The 22,893-nt window shown below is 55.4% G+C and overlaps 2 protein-coding genes and 2 non-coding genes across 8 annotated transcripts in view; 3 read left to right on the plus strand and 1 right to left on the minus strand.

Annotated features, from left to right (window-relative positions):
* Positions 1-913: 913 nt before the first annotated feature.
* LOC138717786 (guanylate-binding protein 1-like) overlaps positions 914-22,893 on the minus strand; it is an 86,264-nt gene continuing 64,284 nt past the window's right edge. The window contains exons 2-10 of the mRNA XM_069851624.1: positions 5,992-6,203; positions 5,774-5,901; positions 5,236-5,345; positions 4,722-4,924; positions 4,380-4,622; positions 3,805-4,085; positions 3,175-3,387; positions 2,947-3,049; positions 914-2,842 (exon numbers count right to left, since the gene is read on the minus strand). Coding sequence (XP_069707725.1) covers positions 2,730-2,842; positions 2,947-3,049; positions 3,175-3,387; positions 3,805-4,085; positions 4,380-4,622; positions 4,722-4,924; positions 5,236-5,345; positions 5,774-5,901; positions 5,992-6,184 — 1,587 coding nt within the window. The 5' untranslated portion in view covers positions 6,185-6,203 and the 3' untranslated portion in view covers positions 914-2,729. The remainder of the gene's footprint in view (positions 2,843-2,946; positions 3,050-3,174; positions 3,388-3,804; positions 4,086-4,379; positions 4,623-4,721; positions 4,925-5,235; positions 5,346-5,773; positions 5,902-5,991; positions 6,204-22,893) is intronic.
* On the plus strand, positions 11,035-22,888 carry LOC138717788 (uncharacterized). Of its 5 annotated transcripts, none has more exons than XM_069851628.1 (9): positions 11,035-11,943; positions 12,691-12,796; positions 13,833-14,039; positions 14,407-14,479; positions 15,282-15,486; positions 16,206-16,276; positions 16,873-17,019; positions 17,767-17,872; positions 22,806-22,888. In XM_069851628.1, the coding sequence occupies exons 3-9, from the start codon at positions 13,981-13,983 to the stop codon at positions 22,886-22,888; spliced, it is 744 nt and encodes a 247-aa protein (XP_069707729.1). In that variant the 5' UTR covers positions 11,035-11,943; positions 12,691-12,796; positions 13,833-13,980. The 5 variants fall into 5 exon arrangements, with proteins under 5 accessions (XP_069707729.1, XP_069707727.1, XP_069707728.1 ...); XM_069851626.1 differs by lacking the exon at positions 22,806-22,888 and adding an exon at positions 18,454-19,428; XM_069851627.1 differs by lacking the exon at positions 22,806-22,888 and adding an exon at positions 18,454-19,428 and having other exon boundaries at positions 17,782-17,872.
* On the plus strand, positions 12,951-13,033 carry LOC138718445 (small nucleolar RNA SNORD45). The gene has a single exon (XR_011337084.1). It is a non-coding gene; the product is annotated as a small nucleolar RNA SNORD45 (small nucleolar RNA).
* Positions 18,027-18,109, plus strand: LOC138718446 (small nucleolar RNA SNORD45). The gene has a single exon (XR_011337085.1). It is a non-coding gene; the product is annotated as a small nucleolar RNA SNORD45 (small nucleolar RNA).

Raw genomic sequence — 22,893 nt, forward strand, 5'->3', positions numbered from 1 at the left:
TGGGTTCACAAAAGGCAGGTCTTGCCAAACTAACCTGATCGCCTTCTATGACAAAGTGACTCGGCTGCTGGATGAGGGAAAGGCTGTGGATGGATCTTCCTGGACTTCAGTAAAGCCTTTGACACAGTTTCTCCCAGCATTCTGCTTGAGAAACTGTCACCTCTGGGCTGGACAGGTGCACACTCTCCTGGGTGGAAAACTGGTTGGCTGGAGGGCCCAGAGAGTGGTGGGAAATGGTGTGAAATCCAGCTGGAGGCCAGTGACAGGTGGGGTTCTCTTCTCCCAGGTGACGGGGGACAGGTCAAGAGGGAATGGCCTCAAGCTGCGCCAGGGGATGTTTGGGCTTGACATGGGGAAAAAAAATTTCATGGAAAGGGTCACTGGGCAGTGGCAGAGGCTGCCCAGGCAGGGGGTTGAGTCCCCTTCCCTGGAGGGGTTTAAAAGACGGGTGGATGAGGTGCTGAGGGACATGATTTAGTCATTGATAGGAATGGTTGGACTCAATGATCCAGTGGGTCTTTTCCAGCCTAGTGATTCTGTGATTCTAAACAGGAACTCAGTGAAGTTTGCAACAGGGTCGTGCTTTGCAGAGCTTCCTGTGTCCCCTGCAGACCCCCTGTCAGGGACAGAGCACCCACACAGCAGGAGAAGCATTCCAGGGGCTGGGCCACTGCGGGGACTCCCTTGGGACCAGCCCCTCTCTCCATAAAGGACGCAAAACTCTCTGAACCCACACATCACAGGAATGGTTGGTGCCCCAGCTGCTTCTCATGGTGCAGCCGAATCCCTGCAGGGAGAAGTGAAACCCCTTTGTCCATGGGTGGGGTGGGCTGACCCCAGTGGGCAGATGAGCCCCACACCGCCTGGGGATGGAGGAGAGCATGACGGGGGCAGAAGCAAGACAACTCACAGGTCAAGATAAAGACCTTTTTTTATAAAAGGTCAAGATATTTTAATAGGTAAACCAAAAGCTGCGTGTGCAAACAAAGCCAAAGGAGGGATTCGTTCACTGCTTCCTCTGGGCTGCCAGATGTTCAGCCACCCCCAGGAAAGCAGGGCTCCATCACGCGTAACGACGGCTTGGGAAGACAAACGCCACAACTCCAAACATCCTCCCTTCCTGCCTGTTTCTCCAGCTTCCATTCCTTGAGCGCAGTGTCCTATCGTCTGGGATGTCCCTTTGGTCAGCTGGGGTCACCGTTACAAGCTGTGTCCCCTCCCAACATCTCAAAGGGAGAAGAGCCTTGCTAAGAAGCAGGGTGGGAAGGGTGACCCAGCAGAGGTTGGCTTTCATTTGCTGATCCTCTACTGACTTGTCAGCACGGCCAAATGCTCCCAGCCCTGCCAGCTGCCACCCTGGCCACCCTGTGCCTGGGGCTACCATGGCTGGACAAGCACACACTCTCCTGGGTGGAAAACTGGTTGGCTGGAGGGCCCAGGGAGTGGTGGGAAATGGAGTTAACTCCAGCTGGAGGCCAGTGACAAGTGGGGTTCCCCAGGGCTCAGTGCTGGGTCCAGCCCTGTTCAGTGTCTTTATCAATAACCTGGATGAAGGCATCGAGTGCACCCTGAGCGAGTTTGCGGATGACACTAAGCTGGGTGGAAGTGTGGATCTGCTGGAGGGTCGGGAGGCTCCAAAGGGATCTGAACAGGCTGGACCGCTGGGCTGAGTCCAATGGGATGAGGTTTAACAAGGCCAAATGCCGGGTCCTGCACTTGGGGCACAACAACCCTGGGCAGCTGCAGACTAGGAGAAGTCTGTCTAGAAAGCTGCCTGGAGGAGAGGGACCTGGGGGTGTTGGTTGACAGCGACTGAACATGAGCCAGCAGTGGCCCAGGTGGCCAAGAAGGCCAAGGACATCTTGGCTTGGATCAGAAATGGTGTGGCCGGCAGGGCCAGGGAGGTTCTTCTCCCTCTGTACTCGGCACTGGTGAGACCGCTCCTCGAATCCTGTGTTCGGTACTGGGCCCCTCACCACAAGAAGGATGTTGAGGCTCTGGAGCGAGTCCAGAGAAGAGCAACAAAGCTGGTGAGGGGGCTGGAGAAGAAGTCTTATGGGGAGCAGCTGAGAGAGCTGGGGGTGTTTAGCCTGGAGAAGAAGAGGCTGAGGGGAGACCTTATTGGTCTCTACAACTACATGAAAGGAGGTTGTGGAGAGGAGGGAGCTGGGCTCTTCTCCCAAGTGACAGGGCACAGGACAAGAAGGAATGGCCTCAAGCTCTTCCAGGGGAGGTTTACGTTGGACATTAGGAAAAAATTTTTTATGGAAAGGGTCACTGGGCACTGGCAGAGGCTGCCCAGGGAGGTGGTTGAGTCACCTTCCCTGGAGGTGTTTAAAAGACAAGTGGATGAGGTGCTGAGGGGTATGGTTCAGTGATTGATGGGAATGGTTAGAATCGATGATCCTGTGGGTCCTTTCCAACCTCTTGATTCTATGATTCTATGATTCTATGATTCTATGATTCTATGATTCTATGATTCTATGATTCTAAGCCTGCAGGAAAGAAAGAGATATGGTACAAGTGAATGTGGAGGCCACACACGTGCTCTGTGGCAAGTGTCTTGCAGGAAAGGCTTTCAAAATTGAGCACAATCATAGAATCATAGAATAACCAGGTTGGAAGAGACCCACTGGATCATCGAGTCCAACCATTCCTATCAAAAACAATCCTACTTGGAGACTCTATGCGCTGTCACTAAAGGGGTAATCTTAAAAATCTCAATGGTCTCAAAGGGCAATTATGACAGATACCACACCAAACAGTACTGACAGTGCAATGAGAATCATCTTTAGCCACTTCCGCTTCCGCTCAGCTCTCTCGGACTGCTCTTGCTGCTCACCTGGGGACAGAGAAAAAGAGGTGTTGCAAAGGCAGGTGCTGGGCCCGTGGACCCAAGAAGTCCTTTTCTCTTCCCCTCCATCTTTCCCCCATCCCAGAAGGTACGTTTCTGCTCCTCTTCCTTATCTTTCAGGATCTGGTCTACGGTGAGGATGACAGTGGCCAAAGTCTTGATGCTTTGGAGGAACTCCTCCAGGACAGCAGCAGCCTGGAGAACCAGAGATAGAAGAGAAGTTAAGAGAAGAACCAGGCGCTTGCGGGAAATGGTTTCCTGGGGGAAGGGGATGGGATGTGCAGCATCCCCCCTCAAAGGGGAGCTGCACTTCTTCCTACCTTCACTCCCTTGCCAGGCATTTCCCGGTAATTCTTCACCAGTGCCAGCAGGTCTGCTTGGAACTGCTGGAACCCCCCTGCTACAGTGTAGACACGATCACCAAGGCGTCTCTCAATGTCCTGGAAGAGCTTCCTGAGAGCATCCTTACACTTGGCACGGGATGCCTCCTCGTTGCCCGTGCAAAACTTCTCCTTGACTTCCTCCACCTGGCGCTACCCGGAGACATGCAGAGGGAAGGTGTCAGCCCAGGTTGAACTGAAGCCACCGCTCTCACGCCAGGCAGAAACCAAGCCAGGCTGACACGGAGATAGGAATCTCCAGGCTGTGGCGTAATCCACTGGGAGGTGACAATGGGGAGGCCATTCTGTGCCCACAGACCCCTCTGGGCCAAGGTGCACAGGAGCAGAGAGCGTGCCAGAGACACCGGGCTTCACAAAACCCAGAGGCAAGACTCAGTCAGCACGACAGGGGCGGTGGGGAAGGTTCCAGCCTTCCAGCTGGAGCAGAGGCACATCTGGGCAGCAGCATGGGATGGGACAGGCCTGAGATTCGTCCCCATCACAGCACGGTTTTGGAGCCCAGGGAGAAGAGGCTGGTGCAGCAGGGACAGCCACCTGGGGACCACCTACCTTGAGCTCTGCCTGGAACTGGCTCATGCCCTCCTCAAATGCCCGTTTGCGGAACAGCTCCAGAGCCTCCTGCTCGCACTGGCTGTGCAGCTCCAGGAACTCCTCAACAGTCTCTGTCGGCAGCTTTGCCCGCTGCTCCATCAGATCCCGGTACAACGTCACAGCCTCTTTCACTGCCGCTGTGTTCTCCATCTCTGCCAGGGCCTGCACAGCGCTCTCCAGGCACGGCACTGCCCCGCTCTCGATGGCCTCCACGTAGGTTTCTGCCAGCTTCCCCAGCACTGCCAAGGAAGATCAATCAATAGAGAGCTGCAGCTCAACGTGAGGCCAGCTCCAATTCAGCCCTGGTTCCTGCCACATCCCTGCTGCCTCCCTGCCAGAGTCTTCCTCAACTTCTTTTCCCAACACTTTCCCACCCTCCCTGCGACTTCCAGAAGCTCCAGGTCCACAGGCAGGGACGGCACCAGAGAAAAGTTCTCCCTGCACCCACCTGCATCCTCTCACCCTGCAGCTGATCCTTCCCAGACACAGCCTGGAGCTGCTGCCCATCCAAGCCTCTACACACCAGTACTCACGGTTCCCTGTCAGGATGCGCCCACCAGGGATGGTCTTAGGTGGAGACTTTTCCCAGATGTGCCTGCAGAATTTCTCCACCTGCTGCTGGAATTCATGACTCATCTCATCATCCTGAAGCTCCTCCAAGCGCACCAGGTCACTCCTGCTGGCTGGCTGGTCAAAAATAAAGCACTTGCGATGTGGAAAGGACTGGCGGATGCATTCCCGGGGCTGGTTGCAGCGTTGGGTCTCCGGGCTGTCACCTGCGCAGTGAGAGGACACGGAGGGAGTTCACTGGCTTTGGGCTGTCGTTGACTGACACTGACGTGCTGCTGTGTTGGGGCTGGACACCATTCCCTTACCAGCCTCTAACTCCAGCGCGTCCTCCAAGTATTCATCCTCAGAGATTTCCTCCCCGTCCTTCTCCAGCTGCAGGGTGAAATCCCGCACAGCCCAGACAAAAGTCGGCAAGAAGGGGACTAATTGTCCTGCCTCCTCCAGGCCATCTTCCCTCTCCTCGAGTCCTGCCTTCACCTTGACACGCTCAGTCAGCTTCATCACATAGCTGGGAGCTGGCTAAGGAAACAAGGACCTCAGCCCTGAACGTGGGCACATCACCATCCTGCAACCACCCAGCACTTTGTGGGGAAGAGAGGAGCCTGCAGAGACAGGGAAGAGCCTGGAACCACCAGTACGATGAGGGGAACACCCCTCAGCCCTAAGGCCTTCAACATGGGACCCCTAAGGACTCAAAGCACTTCCCTGGGCATCAGCAGAAGGTTCTACAGCTCTCTGAGGAACTGGGATGTGTAAATGCTTTGGTCACCACCCAGGGAGAGGAGGGCATCCCTGGTGCCGCGCTCCCACCAAGGATACTACAGCTCCTCCACAGCCCGCTGGTCAATGGAGCCTTTGCTGTTGTAGATCAAGGTGCTGGAGAGCAGGACGGTCAGGACAAAGATCCACGTGTCGTTCTTGGTGTCACCCTGGAACAACAACCCCTGGCTCTTAGCAACAAGGCTCCCTAAGAAGGAGCAAAGCCCCACGTCCCCAGACCCAGAATGCCCCTAACCCACACACCAGGGCCAGACCGGCTTTTGGACGGTCCCCCCATGACATCACCGTGGCTTTCTGTAGCTGGGATCATCCTCAGCTCTGCACTCCCAGGGTCCCACAATCCTCTACCCAGTGTTCCCGAAGCTCCTCAGGCCCGTCCTGCTGCTCTTCTCCACAAAAGTAGAGGAATTTGACAACTTCTCTACCCCAGCCTCCTTCCCCATGGCCTCTGGCTCTTCCCAGATGAAGGGCACCACAGCTGGTGGGACCACCTTGACTCAGGCCACCAAGGCTGCACCCTCAAGACCTTCCACAAAGCGCTGGGAATGCACAAAGGCAGCTGCTGCTGCTTCCACACCTTCTTCACGTCGCCCAGTCCTTCACTGTCCAGCAGCACCAGAGTGTGTCCAGGCCGGCAGGGGTGAGGGACACACCACATCCAGATGCCTTTGGTGTGGGCCTGCACCCCAGAGCCCATGGAGAAACCTGTGGGAGGACACAAAGGTCTCACCAGCGTTAAACCCTGAGCAGGAAAACCCAGTAAGCTTGGCCATGCGGGGCTGGGACCTCCCTCACCTTTCCTCTGCCCAGCCAGCCTGTTCATGAGGTAGGACTTGCCAGTGCGGTACAGCCCGGTGATGCCGACCACCACCACCGGCTGGGGGATCTCTGACAGCACCTGCAGGGCCTCCTGCTGGACCACCAGCCCCTTCCTTGGGCTGTTCTCAATGAGGCAGACGGGCGCCGGCATCTGGGTTGCAGAAGCCATTGCTGACGGCACACAGGACCTGCGAAGGAGACGGGCCGAGGGGCTGCTTAGTGAGGGGACCACCCACAGCCCAGACAGGGATGGGCATCAGCGGCCGTAGTAACTGAAAGCCAATACAAGAATGATTTGAGAAGCTCGACATGAGCCGGCAATGTGCACTCGCAGCCCGGAAGGCCAACTGTGTCCTGGGCTGCGTCAGAAGAAGCGTGGCCGGCAGGTCGAGGGAGGGGATTCTGGCCCTCTATTCCTCTCCTGTGAGACCCCACCTGGAGTATTGTGCCCAGTTCTGGAATCCTCAACATAAGAAGGATATGGAGCTGTTGGAACGGGTCCAGAGGAGGGCTACAAAGATGACCCGAGGAATGGAGCACCTCCCATGTGAGGACAGGCTGACAGAGTTGGGCTTGTTCAGCCTGGAGAAGAGAAGTCTCCGAGGAGACATTGTAGCGACCTTCCAGTACCTGAAAGGAGCCTGCGAGAAGGCTGGGGAGGAACTATTCATAAAAGCTTGTGGTGGTAAGACAAGGAGGAATGGATATAAGTTGGCGAAGGGCAAATTTAGACTAGACATTAGGAAGAATTTCTTCACCACCAGAGCGGTGAGACACTGTAACAGATCGCCCAGAGCAGTGGTGGCTGCTCCATCCCTGGTGGTGTTGAAGGCCAGGTTGGATGGGGCCCTAGGTGACCTGATCTAGTGGGAGATGTCACTGCCCATGGCACAGGGTTTGGAACTAGATGATCTTTAAGGTCCCTTCCTACCCTAACTATTCTATGATTCAATGATTTGGAATGGGAAGGAAAATAAGAATAGGAGAGTAACCTGCTCACTGGCAAGACGCTGTGAGGACGTCACGCTTGGGATAAAGGGGGCATGACGAGGGTCAGGCTCTCTTCTTTGAGGGACAGCACCCAGCGAGAACTCTGTCCCTTGCCCTGATCCCCTTTCCAGGAGTGGGGCGGCAAGGGGGGGATTGGGAGCCTGACTGTTCCCATTTGGCTTACGATCAGGCTGGGTGGGGCTGGACTGTGACAAGCGATAACAAGAATATCCATGCGTTCCTCTATCCAGTTCCTAAGTGCAGCTCCTGCAGCGCTGAGTCCAGCCTGGGACCTTCCCCACCCACTAACTCCTCCTTTCCTTCCTCCTCCCTACAACACATCAGTGGTGCTGGAGTCATTGTGTCAGGTCGGGGGTGGAGGATTTTGTACATTTCTACATAGTTTGTTATTTTTGGATTAAGAGTATTTTCATTATTATTATTGTTATTATTATTGCTTCATCAAAGTTTTCGTTCCCAGTCCACACATCCCCTTCCCTCACTCCTCTTTCTCCACTCCCAGAGCAGGGTGGCAGGGGGGCAACTGGGAGCCAAACTGCTTGCACTTGACTCTGATAAGGCTGGGTGGGGCTGAACTGTCACAACCAATAACAAAAACGTCCCCATGTTACCAACCCTGTTCTCAGCACAAACTGAAACCATAACTCCATCCCACCTCCCCTGAAGAAAAGGAACTCTGTCCCAGCCCAGACCAGCACAGGGGGCAGGAGAAGCTGGGAGGGGACACAGCCAGGACAGCTGACCCCAAATGAACTGTTGGGCTTTGTTTGTTTGTGCAGCTCTGGCATTAACTATTAAACTCTCCTGGCCTCCACTCATGAGCTTTCTCATTGCCTCCCAATTTCTCCTCATCTCGCTGTCGACGGGGAGCGAGCAGCTGGGGAGGAGTTGCTGGCTGCGGTTAAACCCCACCAACCCCCAGCCCCTGCCAGGCACCAGCAAACCCCACGGACGCAGAGGCAGCCCAGTGCCCCGGCCCATGCTTGCACCAGAACCTGCCTCCCTGCAGCCTCCCGGACACCCCAGCACAGGCTCCACGGACACTGTCCACTTCTGGGTTTGGAATCCTCTCAGAGGAGCTCACGAGCCCTGCCCTGCTCCAGGAACATCACAGGGATGGCCACAGGGGGACAAGGGGCTGCCCTGGGGTCCCAGGTGCTCCCAGCACAGCAGGTAGGAGAGGAAAGCTCAGGGCAGAGGGGCCAAGCTCAGGCGAGTCCCAACTTACACGCCAAGCCTTGGGGGTGTTGAACACAAGCTCCCAGGCTCCCGTCACCCCTGCTCCGTCCCAGGGCCCCAGCAGACACTTGCAGCTCTTCCTCCTCCCACCCACTGGGCTCCCCGTCACCCACTGGGGTCAGCAGGAGCCCCCACAGCCCCATGTCCAGGGCTGCTTGCAAGGGGTGGGAGGAGGGATCAGGGGAAGGGACTCACCCTCGTCTTCCTCACCTGCGGGCAGCTGGCACAGCTTTGCTGCAGCCTGGCTCCAGCCTGGACTTTTATGCTGTGCCTTTCTCCTCCTATTCCAGGAAACAGCGTGACTGACCCAGACAGCGAAAGTGAAAGTCAGGAACCAAGAGCAAAGCAGGAAACACCATGATCAGCCTTTGGCCAGGGTTTACCCTCCACCGTGCAGCTCCACTCGAAAACTGAGAGCAGGAGAGACAGAGACGGGTTAGTAAGTGAAGTAATAAGATAAGATTAACAAGCAATGAAAAGCAAACCCTGACCACTTAACACAAACCCAAAACCTCATGTTAGCACTTATCCTGACCAAACCCGTAATCTCAACCCAAACTGTAGTGCCAACCCCAGAATCCTAGGAACAGGTAATCACGAATCACAGAATAGTTTGGGTTGGAAGGGACATTAAAGATCATCTAGTTCCAACCCTCACCCTGTGATGGGCAGACACTAGGTCAGGCTGCCCAAGGCCCCATCCAACCTGGCCTTGAACACCTCCAGGCATGGGGCAGCCACAGCTTCCCTGGGCAACCTGTGCCAGTGCCTCACCACCCTCATCGTGAGGAAGTTCCTCCTTATGCCTAGTCTCAAACTGCCACTCTCCACTTTGTAGCCATTGACCCTAGTCCTATCACTACAAGCCTTTGTAAAAAGTCTCTCCCCAGCTTTCTTGCTGGCCCCCTTCAGGTACTGGAAGGTCACTATAAGGTCTCCTCAGAGACTTCTCTTCTCCAGGCTGAACAAGCCCAACTCTGTCAGCCTGTCCTCGCATGGGAGGTGCTCCACTCCTCGGGTCATCTTTGTAGCCTCCTCTGGACCCGTTCCAACAGCTCCATATCCTTCGTACGTCGAGGATTCCAGAACTGGACACAATACTCCAGGTGGGGTCTCACAAGAGAGGAATAGAGGGGCAGAATCCCCTCCCTTGACCTGCAGGCCACGCTGCTTTTGATGCAGCCCAGGATGCAGTTGGCCTGCTGGGCTGCGAGTGCACATTGCCGGCTCATGTTGAGCTTCTCATCAATCAGCACCCCCAAGTCCCTCTCTGCAGGGCTGCTCCCAATCACATCATCCCCCATCCTGTATTGCAGGGTGCCCCGAGCCCGGTGTAGGTCCTTGCACTTGGCCTTGTTGAACCTCAGGAGGTCCACACAGGCCCACTTCTCCAGGTCCCTCTGGATGACATCCAGTCCTTCTGGAGTGGCAACCATGCCACTCAGCTTGGTGTCATCGGCAAACTTGATGAGGGTGCACTCAATCTCACCATCTATATCATTGATGATGACATTAAACAGCACTGGGCCCAGTACGGACCCCTGAGGGACACCACTGGTCACGGATCTCCATCCGGATATCGAGCCATTGAAGGATGGAAGTGATCAAGTTCAATGTCAGCCCACCTGCACTGTGCAGACTGAACCGTAGCCCTGATAACAAAAATGCCAGCAAATCAACTCTCTAAGAGTCCTGTTGGAGTTTTAGAAAGCAAACGTCCTTTGTCAAGGCTAGGCAACATGAGGAGTGATCCCCATCAGCCGTGTGCAGTGGGACAAGAGCTGAGACAGAAGACGTTTCCACTTACACGCGTATGGATAATTCCTCCCAGGATTCTCGGGCCCATTCTGTTACTCTGCAAGGACTCATTTTGTGAGAACTGGTTGATGGGGTTTGCTGCAGCTGGTTTGTACGCTTTTGTGATGTGGGTCTGCCTCCTGTCGGGAGATGGTGTGCGGACAATCTCCAGACATAATTGGATAACGTACATAAATATTCTTTGAGGAAAACTAGTATGTATACTGAAGGCAAATCCTGGCCAGGTTGCAGTAACAAAGGATGTGACTGTAACAGGAGTTTAGCTTCTTTGCTAGTTAAGACAAGGACAGTCCCCCAGCAGGAACAAGGAGCAGACCTGAGCTCACCAAGAGGAGACAATGAGGAAGGAGCATCAGAGGATTCTGAAGACACAAAGGGACTGTGATATACATTTGAGAGTGGGTGATACGAGTTCTGTGTATGGCTAACCAACACTCCTTGACGATGTAACCCAAGTTTCTCGGAACCTGTATGAATATACATTTTGGACCAGTATAAAAGTCCTATAACCAGCCTGTGCATTGTGCCTTTTTAGAAGGGCAAACAATTCAGCGCTGAATTGTAACATAAAAACATTATTGCCTTTCATTCGAGGACTTTTTACTTTTAAAAAACCAATATTTTACCAGTGAACGAGCGTTCCTCACAATTTTGATGTTATTTATCACCTTCACAAGAGTCAAACCTGCGCTGACTGGAGCTTTGGCTCCCGCTCCGCCTGCCCTCGCCTCCGGGCCCGGGAGAGACGGGACCGAGGGGCCAGAGCAGAGACCCGTGAGGGCCCCCCCGCTCCCCCCGCCGCCCCCGAGCCGCGCGGGGAGGGGCCCTTCCCCCCGCCACCGGGCGCCCTCCTCAGCGCCGGCTCCGGCAAGGCCCGCGCGGGTCGGGCGAACGGCACGGGCAGCCCCGGCGGGGTCTTTGCTGGAGCCGCGGCTCGGCGCGCCTCGCGCGTGGCGGCCATGGCGGCGCTGGGCAGGCGGCGCTGGGCACGGGACCGGGAGCCCGGTCGCCTCCGCCCCGGTTCCCGTCGGCACCGCGTGCAGGAGGGTGCCGGGGCTGGGGCCCTGCGGGAGCGGGGAGGGCGCTGGGCCTGCTCGGTGGAGAGGGGGAGGCTGAGGGGAGTGAGGTGGGTGCTGGGCTCAGCTCCCGAGGAACAAGGGAAGGGAGGAGAGGAAACGGCCTCAGGTTGTGCCAGAGGAAGGTTGCATTGGATACTGGAAAGATTTCTCTGCTGACAGAGGGGTGAAGCCCTGGCACAGGCTGCCGAGGGCAGGGGTGGAGTCCTCAGCCCTGGAGGGGTTCCGAACGCCTGTGGCCGTGGCACCTGGGGACAGCGTTCGGTGGGCATGGTGGGGCTGGGCCGCTGGGAAAGGAGGAAAGCTCTGGGCACTGGTCCCTGCCCGTCCTTTGACCTGGATAAGCTGGTCCATAAGGAATGTTTTCTGCCTGCTGCTGAAGGGCAGTCAGTGGCGATCTGGGTCCGTGCTGGCTGTGGAAGCCTCTGTCTCCTTGTGTGGGAATGAGAGAAATAAACCCATGTTGTACTCGCTGGGCAGCGTTCCTGCTGGTTTTGTTTGTGCCCATTAAACACTTCTGTATGCCCAACAGCTTGGGTTTGTGCTGGAACACATTCTGTGACTTGGCAGCTGAAGCTCTCCTCAGGGATCGGCTTTTAACAGATTCCACTTCACGTCACTCCTGTTCTTCTGGTAGGATGTGGCGATGGAGATGATGGCAGTTCCGTGCGCTGCTGCAGAGCCGGACGTGCTGCTGTGCGTTCCGATGGGTTGTGTCCTTGTTGTCAGAGGTAGAACCTGTCTGCCAGGCACACGGTGGATCGGGGGCATTTTGGCACAGCAGGTAAAGCTCGGCGGGAGGAGGGGACACCTGGTGGAGCGAGGAGTGCGGGGTGTCTTGCTTCCGTGTCTGGGGTTTCTTGGGGCGAAAACGAGTGCGCCAGGCAGACGTCAGAGCTGCGCTGGGGCAGAGTTTGTGGCCAGATTCCACGTGCAGTGCTGGCTCTGGGTGTGATCTGCCTCGTGTCTGGTCGGGGAAGGCTGGTGGTGTGGCGGTGCCTGCAGGGGTTTGGCTGTGGGGAGCCTGGTTTGGTTGTGGTACCGGTTGGGATGGGCCCAAAGTCCCCTTGCCCCTCTTGTCTGTCCTGCTGTCAAATGAGTGCTGGTTTCTGGTTCTGCCCAGCCCTGGAGATCCTTGAGGGCTTCAGGCAGTCCAGGAGCTGGGCTCCAAGGCTTCCAGGAGCCCACAGATCTCCTGGTGGTTGGAGACATTTAAATTGTGCATTGCTGTGCACAGGTCAACCCAGCCGAGGTACTTTGGTGGTGGCTCTGCCTGCCCACCTGCAGAGCAGGAGCTGTGGGCTTTTCCGTGCAGTGGATGCCTAGATCCCTGGAGCTGGAATGTGCCCTTGACTGGGACTGAGGAAACTCTCCTGGCGCTGGAGAAGGGAAGGGTGCGGGGTGGGGGGTTGTTTTAGACCATTGCTGCTCTTGCTGGACGTGAAAACTGGGCTTTGGCTTTTCGTTCTGTGTTTTCGATGGGGATTGAAATGTATTCCTGTTGTTCTGTCCCATTGGTTCCATTGCCCAGCCTGCTGTGTTCCAGAAGAAAGAGCTCCAAGGTTCTCCCCCAGGCCTGCTGCTGCGTGGGCCCCGTGTTCCTCCAGAGGTGCCACTTGGGAGAAGGAGAGGGGACGGTGAGTATGGGCTTGGGGAAGCCCAGCCGGGCTCTTGGGAAGTGTCTGAGGCCTCGCTCCCTGGCTGAGCTGGGGCTGGACGCGTGCTCCCAGGGCTCCTCTCCCGCCCCACAGTCGCGCTGCCATGCAGACGGGAGCTGTTGCTCCTCGCCCTGGTCCGTGATGTCTCTTGGCATGTATTATCTGAGCAGAAGGCTGAAGATGAGCAGTTCTGCTCCTGAATTCCTCTGAGACCTGGCGAGCGAGCACCTTGTCTCTCCTTGAGCTGCAAGGAGCCAGGTGGTTTTGTGTTTCCTCCTGGCTGCCTTGAGCGGACGCTGTCTGGAGTCTGGCCAGGGCGCTGGGTTTAGAGTTGTGGGATCTTGGACATAGCCCCAGCTCCTGGATTCCATTTCCACGTGGTGGAAAATGTCAGTAAGAGTTGCTGCCTGGAGAGGGACAAAGAGCTGTGGTGGTTTTTGGTGTCCCCAGAAGACCGGGAGGTGGGGTTGCTTAGGATTGTTGTGGCTGTGCCAGAAACATGCCGGGTGGAAATCCTGCATCAAGAAGATTGCACTTGTGGGGGTAGCGTGGGCGAATGATAGGGAGAGAGTGAGAGACATAGCCCTACGTGTGAGCAGTGCCTTCCTTGGGAATTCCTTCTTTCCCTGACGCCTCAGAGAGCGCAGCTTTGCCCCGGGACAGGGAGTTACATGTGAGGCTGGTCTGGTTGTTGGTGCCTGGTTGGGGTGGGAGGCTCCGTTTGGATGCCGAGATGCCCCTGGATGGCCTGAAGGGAGCTGGTGCCTCGCTGCTGCACGTGTTAGACTGGCCTGGAGCTGGTTCCTTGCAGCCTGGAAATCAGAGGGGAGAAGGGAAGCACAGAGGTGCCGGGGTGTGCTCAGCCGTGTGCCTGCGGATGTGCTGGCGGGCGACAGACTTGGAATGTGCTGGAGTGGTCAGGGATTGGGGTGGGATCTGACGCGCTGCGAGCTCTGTCAGTGTTCCCTAGGGCACTTCCATTGCTCTGTTCTGATGCTGCACTTCCCTGATCCAGAGCTGAAACCCCGCCCTGCGATGGGGAGCGCTGAGGTGGGGCCGTGTTCCTGGGGCGGAGAGCGGTGGATGTTCTGGGACAGCTGCACCCAGCGAAGGCAAGCGGAATTCTGGCATTCATCAAAGCCTGCTGGCGTGGCTTCAGCACCATGAGTGCCGCTCGCACAGGTTGTGCTCCTTGTCTGCTGGATACCCTCGGCACGTCCAGGTAAGTGGAACGGTTGTGGCTGCGGGAGCAGCCCCTGGGCAATTAGTGATTGTGATGAGTGCCGACTTGGGAGCCAGGTGCTGGGGGTGCCAATGGCCAAACCCATTTTAGTGTTACTGGAACATAATCCAACAGGGAAAACTTGAGGCGCGCGCATTGTGCTTTGAGTGTTCCTTTCCTGGTGATTTTGTCTGCATTCCCCATGGATTTTGTTGCAGTCTTCCCAAACTCTTCCTTGGACCCAGGCTTTACCAGAGCCTTGTAGGGAATGATGTTTGGAATTGCTGGATTCCTCTTGATGTGCGCTGAGGGGAAGGTGCAGCTGGGCAGAGGGGGAGCAGGGGTTTGGGTCTGTGGGTATTTACAGATACCACGAGGGCCTCTGTCTGGGACCGTGCGGAATTCAGTCCTCGAGTGATACTGCTGGAACCTGCGCAGAGGTGGAACGGAGGCTTCTCTGTGCGCTGCTCACTCTCTGGTTCTGCCCAGCAGTGCTGTGGCCTCCAGTGCTGTTGGTGTGTTCCTCAAATCCTCTTTCTCCTGTGTAACTGAAATTGTTCCGCTCTGCCTAGCAGTTCTTTCTGTGCTGTGTCCGTTGCCCTGGGAACAAGGACTCAGTCCCAGTCCTGTCTCTTCACCGGCCCTGCCTCCACTGTCAATTGCATTTCTCACCATCTCATCCCTCTTTTATTTTCCTTCTCAAGCAAACCGGGGGGAGAAACAGTTCTGAGGAGGCCCCGGTGCTCCCAAACAGAGTAGGGTTCTTACATAAGGTATCCCTGCTCCCGTGCCGAAGATGGAGCGTGTTTGTGGTGTTACCTTTCCACACAGCAGCTCTTGCTTCTGGGAAGGGAGTGCTGGGCTGGAAACCCTGGGTCTGTGATGAGAATTGGCCGTGGATTCTCCGATCTGCAGTGAGGTCTTTCCCCTCTTCAGCTCTAGAATTACTCTGAGACCCAGGAAACTCCCGGTTCTTTTGGCTATGACCTTTGACCTATTCCGAACTGTGGAATCTCCAATAGCGGGGAGGGTTCTTAAACGATCCCAAGAGCGAGATTAAGACACAAGCGAGGTCAGATGCTGTACAATCTTGTGAGTTTTATTTTCTAGAACAACTGATAACAGCGATAGGACAGAGAGGAAAAGAAAGGAAAAGTTAGAGTCCCTAAGCAAGAAAACAGTAGAGGCGCAGCTCATCACCACCACCATGAATCCAGCGATGTCCCGTTGGCTCGGTTGCAGGTGATGGTGCTCCAAGTTCGAAGAAGACAAGGGAGAAAACACACACACCAACAGAGGAGGAGGAGGCCCCCGATTTCTCGCCCCAGTCCCCACGATTTCTCTGAAAAAGTCCGCCCATTTCCGTGGAACTCATCATCCTCCGTGTGCGCGTGCCCAGGTGTTCATGGTGGCCCTCTCCCCTCGGCTCCAGCGCAAGTGCAGCTTGGTAGGCAGTGCCAAGGACGTTGTTGTTTCAGCTTCGGGCGGATATCGTGGTTTTCACTGGGGGCAGTTTGTCTCCTTCAGAGCAGCGACAGGATGTTGTGGTCGGCAGCAATGTTGAGACAAACAATCCAACACAGTCTGTTACAGCGAATGCTGCTGTGGAGACTCGGGGGTGAATGGAAGCAGCCTGTCCTGTCGAGGGAGCAGTGTCTGAGTGCACAGACACCGCTCAGTCCCACCCGTGCACTTGGCATGTCCGCAGGGTCCTGTCACGTCTGCCCTGCTTGCAGGGAACAGTCTGGTGTTCAGATTCCCTTTTTGGGAGCAGCCATGGGTTTCCCTCTGTTCTGTTGGGCTTTGCTCTCTTGTGTCTGTGCAGCAGGGAAAGCTCAGTGGGAGGAGGGCATGGGGTTTCTTGTTTCCGTGTCTGGGGTTTCTCAGGGAGAAAGGTCTTGTGCCAGGCTGACCCTAGAGCTGCGCAGGGGCAGAATTTGTGGCCAGGTCCCGCTTGCTGAGTAGCTTCTCTCAAGTTACAGGCGGTAGGAGGAAAGGAAATGGGCTTGGGCTGCACCAGGGCCTCTGCTGGAATGATCCTTTCCAGAGCAGGTTCCCAGCCAGTTCAGCGAACCCTACTGTAAATCCAGGGTTTAAGTTGTCTCTTTAAAGAAAGATGTGTTCAATCCTTTCCCGTCTGTTTTTTTCCTGTGGCTTTTTTCCCAGACTCCTCTGCTGTCTCCATGTTGCTGATGGAAAGGATGATGGGGAATGCGCATGGCGCTCACCAGAAGAAGGTAGGTCGCTGGCTGGAGGCAACGGGGTTCCTTTTAGCTCTTTCCAGCCAGTGCCAGGGCTGGGGTTGGGGGGCCTGTGCGCTGGAGCTCACCGGGCAGAGGGTCCCTTTGCTGGGGGTCTGTGCATCCACTGAATCCCTGAGGGGATGGGACAAGAGGGCTTGGGAAGGACAGAGCTGGGGCTCTCTTTGCTCTGAAAGGGTCTAAACTTCAGGTCTCTTCTTGTGTGAGCAATCCACGGTCCTGCTGGGAAAGGAGGAAAGCTCTGGGCACTGGTCCCTGCCCGTCCTTTGACCTGGATAAGCTGGTCCATAAGGAACGTTTTCTGCCTGCTGCTGAAGGGCAGTCAGTGGCGATCTGGGTCCGTGCTGGCTGTGGAAGCCTCTGTCTCCCTGTGTGGGAATGAGAGAAATAAACCCCTGTTGTGCTCGCTGGGCAGCGTTCCTGCTGGTTTTGTTTGTGCCCATCAAACACTTCCATATGCCCAACAGCTTGGGTTTGTGCTGGAACACATTCTGTGACTTGGCAGCTGAAGCTCTCCTCAGGGATCGGCTTTTAACAGATTCCACTTCACGTCACTCCTGTTCTTCTGGTAGGATGTGGCGATGGAGATGATGGCAGTTCCGTGCGCTGCTGCAGAGCCGGACGTGCTGCCGTGCGTTCCGATGGGTTGTGTCCTTGTTGTCAGAGGTAGAACCTGTCTGCCAGGCACACGGTGGATCGGGGGCATTTTGGCACAGCAGGTAAAGCTCGGCGGGAGGAGGGGACACCTGGTGGAGCGAGGAGTGCGGGGTGTCTTGCTTCCGTGTCTGGGGTTTCTTGGGGCGAATACGAGTGTGCCAGGCAGACGTCAGAGCTGCGCTGGGGCAGAGTTTGTGGCCAGATTCCACGTGCAGTGCTGGCTCTGGGTGTGATCTGCCTCGTGCCTGGTCGGGGAAGGCTGGTGGTGTGGCGGTGCCTGCAGGGGTTTGGCTGTGGGGAGCCTGGTTTGGTTGTGGTACCGGTTGGGATGGGCCCAAAGTCCCCTTGCCCCTCTTGTCTGTCCTGCTGTCAAATGAGCGCTGGTTTCTGGTTCTGCCCAGCCCTGGAGATCCTTGAGGGCTTCAGGCAGTCCAGGAGCTGGGCTCCAAGGCTTCCAGGAGCCCACAGATCTCCTGGTGGTTGGAGACATTTAAATTGTGCATCGTTGTGCACAGGTCAACCCAGCCGAGGTACTTTGGTGGTGGCTCTGCCTGCCCACCTGCAGAGCAGGAGCTGTGGGCTTTTCCGTGCAGTGGATGCCTAGATCCCTGGAGCTGGAATGTGCCCTTGACTGGGACTGAGGAAACTCTCCTGGCGCTGGAGAAGGGAAGGGTGCGGGGTGGGGGGTTGTTTTAGACCATTGCTGCTCTTGCTGGACGTGAAAACTGGGCTTTGGCTTTTCGTTCTGTGTTTTCGATGGGGATTGAAATGTATTCCTGTTGTTCTGTCCCATTGGTTCCATTGCCCAGCCTGCTGTGTTCCAGAAGAAAGAGCTCCAAGGTTCTCCCCCAGGCCTGCTGCTGCGTGGGCCCCGTGTTCCTCCAGAGGTGCCACTTGGGAGAAGGAGAGGGGACGGTGAGTATGGGCTTGGGGAAGCCCAGCCGGGCTCTTGGGAAGTGTCTGAGGCCTCGCTCCCTGGCTGAGCTGGGGCTGGACGCGTGCTCCCAGGGCTCCTCTCCCGCCCCACAGTCGCGCTGCCATGCAGACGGGAGCTGTTGCTCCTCGCCCTGGTCCGTGATGTCTCTTGGCATGTATTATCTGAGCAGAAGGCTGAAGATGAGCAGTTCTGCTCCTGAATTCCTCTGAGACCTGGCGAGCGAGCACCTTGTCTCTCCTTGAGCTGCAAGGAGCCAGGTGGTTTTGTGTTTCCTCCTGGCTGCCTTGAGCGGACGCTGTCTGGAGTCTGGCCAGGGCGCTGGGTTTAGAGTTGTGGGGTCTTGGACATAGCCCCAGCTCCTGGATTCCATTTCCACGTGGTGGAAAATGTCAGTAAGAGTTGCTGCCTGGAGAGGGACAAAGAGCTGTGGTGGTTTTTGGTGTCCCCAGAAGACCGGGAGGTGGGGTTGCTTAGGTTTGATGTGGCTGTGCCAGAAACACTCCAGGTTCCCTAGGACACTTCCATTGCTCTGTTCTGATGCTGCACTTCCCTGATCCAGAGCTGAAACCCCGCCCTGCGATGGGGAGCGCTGAGGTGGGGCCGTGTTCCTGGGGCGGAAAGCGGTGGATGTTCTGGGATGGCTGCTGTGTCCCATCACAGGAGACTCGGACTGGAGTTGGAGAGAAATCTCTTCACCGTAAGGGTGGTGAAAGATTGGACTAGGCTGCCCAGGGCAGTGGTGGAGTCAGTGTACCTGGAGATATTCAGACATTACAGAGATGGCACTTGAGGACATGGTTTGGTGGGCACGGTGGTTTTGGGCTGACAGCTTGACTGGATGACCCTCGAGGTCATTTCCAACTTTCACGATTCCATGATTCTCTGCTGGCTTTGGGTTTGAGCTGCCCTGTGTCCAGTCGGGGAGGGCTGGTGGTGCGGCCATGCCCGCAGGCGTTCAGCTGCTGGCAGCCTGGTTTGGTTCATCTTCCAGGTGGGAGGTGGCCAAAGTCCCCTTGCTCCTCTCTCTGTCCTGCTGTCAAAGCGGGCTGGTTTCTGGTTCTGCTCAGGCCCTGGAGAGCCCTGAGGGCTTCAGGCAGCCCAGGAGCTGGGCTTCCTTTCTACTGCCTCCTGGACCCATGACACAGAAAAAGATTCCCTCGCTAGCAAAATAAAATCTTTATCTCTGGAACTCAGGCGGTGAAATCTTTTTTCTCTCCTTTTCCTCTCTCCCTCTCTCTCTTTCCTCTTCCCCTTTTCCTTATTCACTGAAACATGTAAACACACCAGAGTTTTATCCCCTGCTCAATAAAGAAAAGTTCATTTTTTCCACGCTTCTGGTTCCTTGGTACAGCTGCACCTTTCTTCACCTCACAGGAATCTCGAATGAGAAGCTGTTGCTTCTTCTGTTGTGTTATTGTCAGAAGTGGTGGTGTGCCACAAACTTTTCCAGGATTGTGAGAGGTGAAGCCAAGTTCCAGGTGTGATTGTGCAGACAGACCCCGAGAGAGGTATTAAACTAAACCAGTTGGAGAAGTGCAGAAAGTGCTCAAGTCTGAAAATCAAGTGTTTCGATGAAAGGGGAAGCTGACTGGTATGCAGTGGCTGATGCCTGGCGAGAGAAAAGTAAAGTCATAGTGTGCCGAGACAGGTTGAGGTGGTAAGCCCTGGGTGAGATAGGGATTGCTCACCTGGCGCTCCATGAGCACAATGTGGGTTTCTCTCCAGTCCAACCATCAGCCCAGCCCCACCATGCCCACCGAACGCTGTCCCCAGGTGCCACGGCCACAGGCGTTCGGAACCCCTCCAGGGCTGAGGACTCCACCCCTGCCCTCGGCAGCCTGTGCCAGGGCTTCACCCCTCTGTCAGCAGAGAAAGCTTTCCAGTATCCAATGTAACCGTCCTCTAGCACAACTTGAGGCTGTTTCCTCTCCTCCCTTCCCTTGTTCCTTGGGAGCTGAGCCCAGCACCCACCTCACTCCAAGCTCCTTTCTTGGAGCTGCAGAGAGCAAGAAGGTCTCCCCTCAGCGCCCCCCTCTCCACTGAGCAGGCCCTGGAGGGCGATCATGGCTTGTGTCCAGTGTGATCTGTGCTGAACAGGGGTCTCTGCTCTAATCCCCTCTGTCCCTGTCTCTCCCTTTCTGAAAGGCGAGGTCAGGCATAGCTGGAGCCAAATCTCCAATGAGCAGAGATTTGACTGTTGTGAAGTTATCATAGAATCACCAGGTTGGAAAAGGCCCATCGGATCATCGAGCCCAACCATTCTCACCAATCGCTAAACCATGCCCCTCAGCACTTCGTCTGCACATCCCTTAAACCCCTCCAGGGAAGGTGACTCAACCCCCTCCCTGGGCAGCCTCTGCCAGTGCCCAATGACCCTTTCTGTGAAATATTTTTTCCTGATGTCCAGCCTGACCCTCCCCTGGTGGAGCTTGAGGCCATTCCCTCTCGTCCTGTCCCCTGTCCCTTGAGAGAAGAGCCCAGCTCCCTCCTCTCCACAACCTCCTCTCAAGTAGTTGGAGAGAGTAACGAGGTTTCCCCTCAGCCTCCTCTTCTCTAGGCTAAACAACCCCAGCTCTCTCAGCCATTGTTAAAGTTGATAAATAACATCAAAATGAGTCCTTGCAGAGTAACAGAATGGGCACGAGATTTCTGGGAGAATTCATCCATGCGTGTGTAAGTGGAAACGTCTTCTGTCCCAGCTCTTATATCACTGCACACGGCTGATGGGGATCACTCCTCATGTTGCCCAGCCCTGGCAAAGGACGTTTGCTTTCTAAAACTCCAACAGGACTCTTAGCGTGTTGATTTGCTGGCATTTTTGTTATCAGGGCTACGGTTCAGTCTGCACAGTGCGGCTGGGCTGACGTTGGACTTGATCACTTCCAGCCTTCAATGGCTGTCACACCCCAAGGTAGACAGAGTAGGACCCAGAACTGTATTTAAACATTTAGTTTATTACCTATAATGTTACAATTCGAAGTCAAGAATATAAGCGTAAGTCTAGACCAATATTAGCATCCTATAAGTGTTTGAAGAAGGACGATACAACCTGTATAGAGTACTGTAATAAGTCTTTAGATGTTTCCTCGAAGCTGCTGTGAGTGAAGCTTCTGCAAAAGCTCTGGTGCTTGTGGACTGTGGATGTCGATGGGGGATCTCGAACCAGCTGAGAGGGAGCACCAATTACTGCTTGCTCCTCTCATTCTCTTATAGTCCTTTCTGGAGTGATAACATCGGGGGTACCAGTCAGCCCATCTCCTTTACCTTTTGTTGATGGGGCCGATGGTAGGGGCTGTGGTTTGCTGTGCAGCCTCCAACAATGTGTTGGAATCCAGAGAACTCCAGGGTCCTAGATCAGGATGTTTCCATCACAAAAAACTCATAGTCTAAACCACATATGTAGATTTCTGTTCACAAATCTAATTAATACTTTTGTTCCGCGGATCACCTCTGAGTCTTTGTTTTTGTTCTACAGTTATGATGTACCTCCGCATACCTGTGTTGGTGTGCAGGAGGGGAGGGGTGACCATGGGCCAGTTTGGTCGTCCTGATAGGCAAACGAGTGGCAGAGACATAATCGCTCCTTCTCCCCTACATATCCTTGCTGCACAGGTGGGCTTGGATGTGGCTGCTGAAGTGGAGCGGCCACCAGAACTCCGTCTAGCCCCTCCACCCTGCGACTCAGCAAAGCAGCAGCTTCTTCTGCAGCTTCAAGGGGGAAGGGATATGTCAAATGGCTCGATATCCAGATGGAGATCCGTGACCAGTGGTGTCCCTCAGGGGTCCGTACTGGGCCCAGTGCTGTTTAATGTCATCATCAATGATATAGATGGTGAGATTGAGTGCACCCTCATCAAGTTTGCCGATGACACCAAGCTGAGTGGCATGGTTGCCACTCCAGAAGGACTGGATGTCATCCAGAGGGACCTGGAGAAGTGGGCCTGTGTGGACCTCCTGAGGTTCAACAAGGCCAAGTGCAAGGACCTACACCGGGCTCGGGGCACCCTGCAATACAGGATGGGGGATGATGTGATTGGGAGCAGCCCTGCAGAGAGGGACTTGGGGGTGCTGATTGATGAGAAGCTCAACATGAGCCGGCAATGTGCACTCGCAGCCCAGCAGGCCAACTGCATCCTGGGCTGCATCAAAAGCAGCGTGGCCTGCAGGTCAAGGGAGGGGATTCTGCCCCTCTATTCCTCTCTTGTGAGACCCCACCTGGAGTATTGTGTCCAGTTCTGGAATCCTCGACGTACGAAGGATATGGAGCTGTTGGAACGGGTCCAGAGGAGGCTACAAAGATGACCCGAGGAGTGGAGCACCTCCCATGCGAGGACAGGCTGACAGAGTTGGGCTTGTTCAGCCTGGAGAAGAGAAGTCTCTGAGGAGACCTTATAGTGACCTTCCAGTACCTGAAGGGGGCCAGCAAGAAAGCTGGGGAGAGACTTTTTACAAAGGCTTGTAGTGATAGGACTAGGGTCAATGGCTACAAAGTGGAGAGTGGCAGTTTGAGACTAGGCATAAGGAGGAACTTCCTCACGATGAGGGTGGTGAGGCACTGGCACAGGTTGCCCAGGGAAGCTGTGGCTGCCCCATGCCTGGAGGTGTTCAAGGCCAGGTTGGATGGGGCCTTGGGCAGCCTGACCTAGTGTCTGCCCATCACAGGGTGAGGGTTGGAACTAGATGATCTTTAATGTCCCTTCCAACCCAAACTATTCTGTGATTCGTGATTACCTGTTCCTAGGATTCTGGGGTTGGCACTACAGTTTGGGTTGAGATTACGGGTTTGGTCAGGATAAGTGCTAACATGAGGTTTTGGGTTTGTGTTAAGTGGTCAGGGTTTGCTTTTCATTGCTTGTTAATCTTATCTTATTACTTCACTTACTAACCCGTCTCTGTCTCTCCTGCTCTCAGTTTTCGAGTGGAGCTGCACGGTGGAGGGTAAACCCTGGCCAAAGGCTGATCATGGTGTTTCCTGCTTTGCTCTTGGTTCCTGACTTTC

This window comes from Phaenicophaeus curvirostris, chromosome 2, assembly GCF_032191515.1.
Source record: "Phaenicophaeus curvirostris isolate KB17595 chromosome 2, BPBGC_Pcur_1.0, whole genome shotgun sequence".
NCBI classification, from domain to species: domain Eukaryota; kingdom Metazoa; phylum Chordata; class Aves; order Cuculiformes; family Cuculidae; genus Phaenicophaeus; species Phaenicophaeus curvirostris.